General features: G+C 23.0%; 1 protein-coding gene across 1 annotated transcript; it reads right to left on the bottom strand.

Moving 5' to 3' along the window:
• Positions 1–3,846: 3,846 nt before the first annotated feature.
• Positions 3,847–5,235, bottom strand: LOC127280685 (zinc finger protein 830). The gene is made up of 3 exons (XM_051303863.1): positions 5,004–5,235; positions 4,309–4,795; positions 3,847–4,222 (listed from the first exon to the last, which is right to left on the bottom strand). Exons 1-3 carry the CDS (start codon positions 5,105–5,107, stop codon positions 3,911–3,913), a joined length of 903 nt encoding a protein of 300 aa, XP_051159820.1. The 5' UTR covers positions 5,108–5,235; the 3' UTR covers positions 3,847–3,910.
• Positions 5,236–10,699: the final 5,464 nt, after the last annotated feature.

Here is a 10,699-nt window from a genome sequence, read left to right as displayed (position 1 = left end):
TATACATTATATAATTCGTATGCATTTGCAATTTAATTATATATATATTAAATTTTCAATTATTATTTATTAAATTATTGTTTAAAATTATTTATCATATATTTGTAATTTTTATTCATAAATTCAATTAATAATAATTACAATATTAATAAATTAAGATAAAATTATTACCATGATTCATTGTCATACATAAATAATCACAGATGTTTCATAATTTTAATCTGAATAATAAAATGTTTAATTTATTTTATATATAAATCAAATAAATCCAATAAATCCAATTAAAATTTAATACACATTTTTATTAAATTTAATTATTTAATACATTTTATCTTAATTAATAATTACAAATTAAATTTAAAATTAAATTAAATAATACCTTTTATGTTAATTAATAATTAATAATTAATAATTAATAATTAATAATTAATAATTAATAAATTTAATAAAAATTTATATATTAAACATGGAGTGACTAAAAACAGTCAAAGATTGGTTTTATTTTCTTTCTCTTTCTATTTATAATTATTATTGTAATTATAATAATTATATTAATTATTATTGTAATTATACATTATATAAATTTTATGTGTTTTTTTATTATGATTTAATGTTACTAATAATAATTAATCCATGACGGGATTAAATTTGTATGATAATGATTGTGATATTAAAATTATATTAAATAGATGGTATTTGCTATATAAAATTTATGAATAAAATTTACAAATATTCGACGCAATTTTTAAAAATAAAAATTTCATGTCATTATATATATATTGACTCGCTTGGGTCAATCGAACGAACTCTCATCCCGCACCTGTAATTGCCTCTCTGATATCGAACCATTTCATTCCTGTAGGTTAGCGACAAAATCATTAAAATGTCAAAATATTCTAGTTCTTATCAATATAATATTTAGGCTTATTAAAAAAAAATATGTTAACTTACAAAACAAAACCTATGTTTGAGGCGGGAAAATTCAATTAGTTTTCCATTATTCAATTATTATTATTATTGCGTTGTCAAAGAAAGTTTATTCGAAAATTTCTTACAACTAAAAAGATTAATTTCAATTTCTATAAAGGAAATAAAATATTTATTTTTAAAAATAAATTAATCTAAATAATTCAAGTTTTATTTAATTTTTTCTATACTAAATTTTGCACAATTTTTTTGTCTAAGAAAAACAAAATTATTTATATAATAATTTTGCTTTTAATTAATTTTTTTCCATTTTTTTGCGAGTAACATTTATTCAATAAGAATTATTTATATTTTATAAATAAAAAATTGACTTATAGAATTTTAGTTCTTTTATAAAAGAAAAAATAAAATTATTTTATTTTTTTTTGGAAAATTCAATCAATTTTCCAGCCTCCTGGTTTCCAGAAGGATCTTATCTAACCCTGAAAGGAAATTAGGGGAAGGTTTCTGTTTCAGGATTAGGTTCTCTAAATTTATCTTTCAATAAAAATTACAAAAAATATAATAAAATATTTACGCGTCACTTTTTACATTATATAAATAAATAAAATAAATATAAATGAAATCAGTATTAGATTGATTTTTAAGAAAAGAAAAACATATATGTTTACAACATACTGGATTGTGGACTCAATTTTTCAAATTTTCGACTAAATTTTTTGACCAGATAATTTTAGGAAAATGCTTTGCATGTTTTTCAATTATATACTCAACTCATAATAATATTAATCAAATTAATTCATGATTCATTTTTTTGAATTTAAAAAATATTTCTCAAATCTTTGTTTTATTTCACTAAAATCGATTTCCCCTCTAATTTTTTTTAATTAATTTTTTTGTTCTTATTTTTTTCAATCCTTTTAATATTCTAAAACATTTTTTTTTGTACCTAAAGACAAGAAAATAAAATTCAAAAATATTAACTGTTGATAATTTATTTCGATAATAAAATAAATAATTCTTTATTGACAATCGTATTATTAATATAAAATTCAATAAATATTCTATTGATAAACAATCAAATTATGATAAAAAAAAAAATTGTTGAAAAAATCAATCCGAAAGGAAAATTAATATTTAATTAACTAAAAATCAACAGTTGATAAAAACATTACCTAAAAAAATTTATTTAAAGATTTAAATTATTGAAAATTGATTTTTTAAAAAAAAAAAAAGAATATAACTGGTAACGATTGTTCCAATTATGGGGAAGTATTTGGACAAACGTGACCTAAAAAGTGATAATAAATGATCTCAATTTAAAAAAAAAATTCGTAAAGACAATTTACTCGAAAAACAAATTTTTTTTTCAAAGGAAAAAAAAATTAAAAGAATTTAATTTTTAAGTTAGAGGTTTGGAAATCGCAAAATATTGGATAACTTTGTTACACACACACAATTATAAATTAGCATGATGAATTTCTAAAATAAACTAAAAAGTAAAAAAAAAGAAAATAAATCAGTGAGTCCCCATTGGACGATAAAAATTGACAGGATTCAATCAGTACAACAAATTGTACATATTATAAGAGATATATATATATCAGTTGAAAGATAAATATATAAAAAATAAAAAAAATAAAAAAAAAAAAGAAATTACACTAAGACTATATAGCATTAATCTTCTATTTGAGAATTCTAGTTCGTTAAAAAAATACAAATATATACTTATATATAATTTAGATTGTATGCTATACAAGGTACAGTCGCACAATCCGCGTTTGTATGCAACCTTCTCTTTACTATATTTTTTTTCATTAACGACACATCGAAATCGATTAACATTTAAGAAATTTCTCGAAAATCCCATTTCGAATCTATTATATAAATCCTAGACAACAATTTGATATATGAGACTTAAAGCTTTACATTTAATTATATATGACTTCAAATCTTCTCGCTTTATAATTTCCAAACCTTGAGAATAAATCATAAATATCTATTCAACTCTTGAAATAAAATTTAGAATTAAAATTCTCAAAAAAAATAATGCGAATTAAATTCTCAAATAATATATCTCATGATTGAATACAAAACACGAAAGATTTAATGGAAAGAAAAAAAATTCAATTCTTTTGGATTAATTAGATATATAAATAAATTGCAATGGGAAAAAAAAATTAAAATCTATGAAATAAAAAATCTTTTGGTTTGGAAAGGCGATAAAATTTTTGAAGAATCATTTTTCATTTTCATATTGTAATCTATCTCACTGTCACTCTACGGAACCAGTAAAAAATCGAGTTCATTCTAGTCAAATTATATTATAGTAGAGATTAAAAAAAAAAAAAAAAAAAAAAGTGACTTTTAGGCACGAATTTCAAAGGAATGCGAATTTCCAGCGCTTAAAAATAAGTGCAAATGATATATATATATATATATTTACAAATAGGTGCGGGTAGCACGTGAGTCCCTCTTTTTTTTTAGAATCGATATTTTATAAGAAATTACTTCGGAATGTAATTTGACAATTAATGCTGATTAGCTTGATATACAAATATCTTGAGCGAATTCATTGATATCAATCATTATAATTACGTAATTACAAAATTATCAGTATATTACAATTTACATATAATATATACGATATAATATACGATAAATTATTCTAGTGATGTAGCCTTATCTTCTAGCCTTTATATATTAAACTTTTCATTTTTCATATACTATACAGCTTACACACAAATTGTACCTTTATCTACTATGTACTTCATACTTAATAAAAATTATTATAACTCTTTAAAGATATTTCAATTAGATCCCAATTTTTTTTTCAATTTATGTTAGTAAATTATGTTAATTCATAATTTATTATTTAGATTTTTGTAATTAAAATACAAAAATGAAATAATTAATACATTTAAAGAACAATGAAAAATTTATTTAATTTAATATATTGTACATTTAAATATATAAATAAATATTATTTATATGATTTCTTTGCTCGCCAATCAAGGAACTCATCAACATCATCGTCATCGCTTGATGATGATTCTTTTTCTAAATTTTCTTGCTTTCTATCGATAGACTGCATTTTTTCTTTAAGCCTAACAAGATCCATTACTTTTGATAATCGTTGTAATTGTTCTTCTATTACGTCCTCTTGTCTTTTTGCCGTCGCCTCTTCCTGATCATCTGCTATTATTTGATTTGCCTGTGCCTCTTCCTCTTTAATTTCCTTTTTAAATTTTTCCCATTCCTCTTCTATTGGATCCTTGTACTCTACATTTCTTACCTAAAATTTTTTTTTTCAATTTTAACAATATATTTTCTATAAAAACAAAATTTAATAATAAAGAAAAATTAATTGAAATAAATTACTCGAGCATCTAAAACTGGATCGTCGAAAAATCCTTCAGGAAGTGCCGATGCATTATCCTTAGCTTTCAATTGTTTATCATCATTATCATCACATTCTTCATCGACTATCATACTTTCTGATGATTCAATATTTGATGAAATTTTTACAGAATTAGTTTTACCATTTGTTAATGAACCACTTTTTATCGTTGATGATTTATTATCGAAAAAATCAGCAGGTAATTGAGATTTTGTTTGTGAAATTGTTGTAGTTCGTGAATTTGAATTTTTAAGAATACCCTTAACTTTTTTAACTGGTTGTGGCTCCTGAAATGTAGAAGACGATCTTTTTTGTCCCGAAACAGAAGATTTTGCTTTTTCAAGTTGTTGTTTTGCATTTTCAATATTTTCTTTATGTTTTTTCGAATTTATATGAATTGGCCAAGCTGCTTCATTGCTGATGGTAATCTTGCAAATAATACAAGTTAATTGTCCTAATGAATTATACGTGATTATATCGTTAAGGTTAAATATAAATAAACATTAATAAATTTCAAGAAATTGAGTTTTAAAATGAAAAAAATATGAATTTAATTAAAAAAATTTCTTTGAAAGCTAGATTCAGAAAATTTATTTTTTATTTGCTCTCACGAATAAACGAATGAATGTTTTCATAACATTATTAATAATATTTAAAAATAATAATAAAAGGATATTTTGCCAATGGCGATTCTATTTTCTTCTGTACACCTAATTTTTGTTTTGTATTGTTCATTATTTTACGCAATTCTTGTTGCGTTAATGCTTTCTTTGCACACATTGTGAAATTTTATTATTTTATTTACACAAATTTAAGTAAATATGATTTTTAACACTTTTTAATTCAAATTATATTCAAATGTCAAATTTGTCAATTTACAAAATTTTTAGGTTATGTTGTTTTGTATAAGAAGGTTAGGTTTAGGCACGAATTCTCAGGGTTGGGAATAAGTCACACTCTAATGGTAAATATATGTAATTCGAAATTTTTTTTGCATATAATTACGTAAAAACTGTAATAAAGGTGCTTATATACCTCAAATTTCGATCAGATGAACATTATTTCTGGACCGTGAAAATGTGTGAAAAGTCATTTTCACGGCGGGTATTTTTGAATTGTTTTAAACAAAAAATGTTTTTTTTAAGAAATATAATATTAAATAATTGTTTTAATATGTAAGAACACTTTAAAATAGTGATAAAAAGATGATTTGATTGAAAAATTTAGCAAATTTTGCTTTAAAACGTTTCTGCTACAAGAAAGTGTAAAATGACGATGTTTGTGAAATGGTTTGTACAGTGTACATACATGTGTACATGTTTCTTTCAGTTATTCGAAACAATTAGTTGAATTTAAATTTATTTGATAAACATTTCAACTTACCGATTTATTTTCAGCACTCATTATTTATTACAAGTTAAAAAGAACCGACATAACATAAACAAAACTCTGAGACACTAACAAGGAAGAAGCACTGTACAAACCATTTCACAAACATCGTCATTTTACACTTTCTTGTAGCAGAAAACGTTTTAAAGCAAAATTTGCTAAATTTTTTAATCAAATCATCTCTCTATCACTATTTTAAAGTGTTCTTACATATTAAAACAATTATTTAATATTATATTTCTTAAAAAAACATTTTTTGTATAAAACAATTCAAAAATACCCGCCGTGAAAATGACTTTTCACGCATTTTCACGGTCCAGAAATAATGTTCATCTGATCGAAATTTGAGGTATATAAGCACCTTTAATGCAAAAAAAAAAGTTAAATTTTGTCAATTTATTTGCATATAAATGAACAAAATTTTTTAAAAAAATCTACCCGTTCAAAAACTAAAACAGCGATTTAAACAATCGCAATGCTGAATAATAAAAAAAAAAAATATCCGCAAAATTTCCAATAAAAGATAATTAAAAAAATTTGTAATTTAAATTCAATTTAAATATTAAATGTACTCAAAAAGTTAACATTTTGTGTATTTTAAATATCAATTTACACTAAAAGTGTAAAAATATAAATCAAATTAACTAAAATGTTAACTAATTTCAGTATATATTATTTTCTATAACGGTAAATAAATATTAATATATGATAAATATAGAATAATAAATTCTATTAATAAATTAAAAATATTAATTATACATTCCTGAAAAAATGAATGATTATCAAAATTGAAAAAAAAAGATTATTGCTCACCACGATGATACATCTGAAAATAATGATCATCAATTAAATAAAAAATTCACAAAACATTTAGAAACATATTGGGATGTCCGTTACTGTGAAGCGCTCTCTGTTGGAAAAATTGTTAACCCTTGAAAGTAGGATGTTTGTCAATTTTTGTCCAGTTTAAACCAATCAGTGTAACTTTCAGACATAGTGGTGAAAAATGGTACTACTGAACGTAGGATAAAATGCTAAACCACGCCCCCAGCGGACATCCCAATACAAAACACACAGAAAACGAAAACAAAACATTAAAATGTAAAACAACATAGTGACAAAAGAATAAAATATTAAAATAAAGTAAATTTTCACTGGTACTCCAGTTACTTATTTTTTTACTTACATTTTTTATCCGATTTCCCTACCTACAGCTATATTTAAAACGAAAAAAAAAAATTTTGCCTACTTTCCCGATTTCCCTACCTACAGATATATTTTAAAACGAAACTAATACCGCCCAGGTGCAAAATTACCTACACTAGGGTTAACGTCCCGGGACGCAACCGTCACCTGAGCGATCTTTTCTGAAAAAAAAACATTCAATTAGTTCTTCATTAGAAAATTATCAAAAAACTATAAATTTTTAATTTTACATGCATTAACTTTTAAGAATTAAATAACAAATTTACAAAAATTGAAAAATTATTAACAAGATTAATTCATTAAATTATTTAATGATAAAAGTTTATAAATTTAGTTTAAATTACTTTATCTTAATAAAAAAAAAAATAAAATTACTTTGACTCAATAAGAAAACTTACAAAACATTAAAAATATTGAAAATACAATAAATAAATAACATACATGAATAAACAATGAAAAAAACATTGACAAAAAATATTAATTTACGTAATATTAAGGCAGTAATCCACAAAACATGTAATACTTTAGGATATAGGGAGTGTTACAAATTATGAAGGGGTTAAATTTCCGAAAATGTCACATGTTTTTTTTTTAGATTACTCCTAACAATAATAGAAAATAATAAATTTTGTCAATGGTGTCACTATGTTGTCGAATTTCCTTCCCTGTTTTTTTCTTTAAATTTTAATATTTTATTTAGATCGATATCTACTTTTTTAAAAATCAAAAAAATTTGTAATTTAAAAATATCCATAAAATTAATTTTAAATTTATGAATCTATTTTTAATTGAAATCATAAAACAATAACTATTTTAAACAGGGAAGGGGTTAAAGAAAAAACGACTCACCGACCGGCGAATCCCACGTCGGTGCAATAACGTCATCGCCACTTCTCGAGCGCTTCAGGCCAACTCCCAAAGATCCCTCTTTCTTGCTCGCACTTCTACGAAAGGTTGGGAGCACAAAAAAAAATCTCATAAAAAAAAAAATAAAAAGTGAAAAAAAAAATTTATAAAAAAAAAGATGTATGCTGGGACCACTTTTCTTCTTCCACATCCTTCCTAGTCTCTTCAGATATTTGGAAAATTGGAATGGAGCTGAAAAAATAAAAAAAATTATAATCTTAAAACACTATTAAATGCTGAGTTATTATTTTTTAATCAATTAAATTAATTTAGTTTTCTAATTTTTTACGTACGTGTAATTAATTACAAAATAATAATTAAACCCAGTTACAAATTTTTATGTGTGAATTTTTAAGTCAATTATCATTTTTGAATTTGTAAATAAAATTAATTAAAACACTCACCTATATTGTGAGATTTCTGCGAAGTGTCTGAGATACGATGACAGCATATCCTTTTAATAAAAGGACAAATCTTCCTTCTTTTGGAATATCTACCTGAAAAAAAAAGAATAATGTAAAATAAAATATTAAAAATCCTTAATACTATCAAATTATTTTTAAATATAGTACAATAAATTTTCAACTATTTTTATTTATTTTATTTATTGATATTTCTGAAAAATAATCACCTATAAGGGGGAATTTCAGCGTCGTGTAAAATATATACGTTGACAGCATATTCACTCTTTAAGTGGACGAATCTTTCCGCTACTGGATCAATTGTCTGAAAAAAATACATAATAATTTATTATGTTACATGTGAAAATGAAATATTTAAAATTCTAAATATTATTAATTATTATACATTGTTCTTATAATTATTATTACTTTTAAATATGTTAATATTTAAAATATTTACATTGAACTGCGACTCAGCCATGCAAGATCTCCTCCAGGAGCAGCTCCGCAACAAACACCCATCCTTCACGTATTGGACAACTCTATAAATTAAGACAAAAAATTATTTTATATAAAAACATAAATTAAGATTTTCAAATCTAAAATTAATTTCATTATTTATTGATTTTAAAAAATAAAACCTCTTAATATCACAATTTTTGGTAAATTATAATTAATTAACAATATTTGTGTTATTAATTAAGAGTAACTTCAATGTAATTTTCATTCGAAAAATTGTTAAAAATTATAAACTTTATAAACAACTAATAATTAAAAAGTAAAAAAAATAATTTTCTTTATCAAAATCAGGAAATTGCTTATACTAATAAATATTTACACAAAAAAAAGACAAGAGAGACTTACTTATTCGAAGATTTAGTAAAAAAAGTTGTCATTTGTCATCTCATCAAAATCAAAATTCCTTTTTTTCCGAGATGACTTTTTTCTATCTTTTGGCTCTGTAAATAAATAAAAACAGTTAAATAAATATAAAATACGAATTTTCAAATATTAATTTAATTTTTCTTTTAAATTTTGTCTCTAAAATACAGTGGACAACTATCCGAACAGATGTAGAATTGAAATGTGAAATTGTTCGTGTAGTCATGTTTTAGGTTAAATTCCAAAGCGTCATCAAATTTGACAAAATATTAAAAATTCTTACATTTACCAAGAAAAATTAGTTAAAATCTTGAATATTGATAACACACTGATCTTAATTATTGATATATATTTTTTATTTACATTAAAATTGGAAGATAATTTTTGTTATTCACAAAATATTCTATCACTTTCAACCGCGCTTTCTACAATGTCCACCACTATAGTGAGCAGTGGCACCAACATGAACGAAAAAAAATTATGAATCAAATAACGTCCTACCAACATAATTAGACATTTTTTAAAATCCTTTTTTCAATTATAGTAATCTTTTTTTATTATTTTCAATTTTTTAATAAAATTATTTCTAATTATTTTTTTTATTTGTATTCAATAATTATTCATATATATGTAATAATATTTTATGTTTTAAAATATTTTTTGAGTCGCGCGAGAATGCTATCTAGCGGCGATAATGTAAAGTCACAATATATGCAACAAGTTGTAATGCCAAAATTTTTAGGTTATAATTTTGTCAAAAAAGTTTTACCTAAATCTCTTTTTTTTCTTCACAGCTGCCACAAACCTTTAATATATTTTCAATTATTTATATAAAACAGTACTCAATTATCATAAAATATGTATAATTAGCTTTTTGATTAAAAAATTACTACAATATTAAATTCTGTCGAACCAAAAATGGTTCTTCTACTTTCTGTCGACGCCATTTGCAATGAGCAGAAACGCCAACCCAAGATAACAAAAAACTGAACTTTTTTTTACCAACATAAAAAAAAAAATTTTATAAAAGTTTAATTTTTCTTTAAGGTGCTTAAGGTGCTTATATACCTCAAATTTCGATCAGATGAACATTATTTCTGGACCGTGAAAATGCGTGAAAATTCATTTTCACGGCGGGTATTTTTGAATTGATTTAAATAAAAAATGTTTTTTTAAGAAATATAATGTTAAACAATTGTTTAAATGTGTAAGAATAAATGAAAATAGTGATAGAGAGATGATTTGATTAAAAAATTTAGCAAATTTTGCTTTAAAACGTTTTCTGCTACAAGAAAGTGTAAAATGACGATGTTTGTGAAATGGTTTGTACAGTGCTTCTTCCTTGTGAGTGTTTCTCAGAGTTTTGTTTATGTTATGTCGGTTCTTTTTAACTTGTAATAAATAATGAGTGCTGAAAATAAATCGGTAAGTTGAAATGTTTATCAAATAAATTTAAATTCAACTAATTGTTTCGAATAACTGAAAGAAACATGTACACATGTACACTGTACAAACCATTTCACAAACATCGTCATTTTACACTTTCTTGTAGCAGAAACGTTTTAAAGCAAAATTTGCTAAATTTTTC

This window comes from Leptopilina boulardi, unplaced genomic scaffold (assembly GCF_019393585.1).
Source record: "Leptopilina boulardi isolate dan_hultmark-lab unplaced genomic scaffold, ZJU_Lbou_2.1 LbouV2_249, whole genome shotgun sequence".
Classification (NCBI taxonomy): Eukaryota; Metazoa; Arthropoda; class Insecta; order Hymenoptera; family Figitidae; genus Leptopilina; species Leptopilina boulardi.
This window is presented reverse-complemented; position numbering and strand designations above follow the sequence as displayed.

What these genes read in the sequence shown, in the direction of transcription:
- LOC127280685 (XM_051303863.1), bottom strand. Translation starts at nt 5,107, where the DNA reads ATGTGTGCAAAGAAAGCATTAACGCAACAAGAATTGCGTAAAATAATG. An exon ending in ATAGAATCGCCATTGGCAAA is followed by an intron (nt 4,796 to 5,003) that starts ATATCCTTTTAT and finishes CGATATAATCAC; the next exon opens with GTATAATTCATTAGGACAAT. An exon ending in ATCCAGTTTTAGATGCTCGA is followed by an intron (nt 4,223 to 4,308) that starts GTAATTTATTTC and finishes AAAAAATTTTAG; the next exon opens with GTAAGAAATGTAGAGTACAA.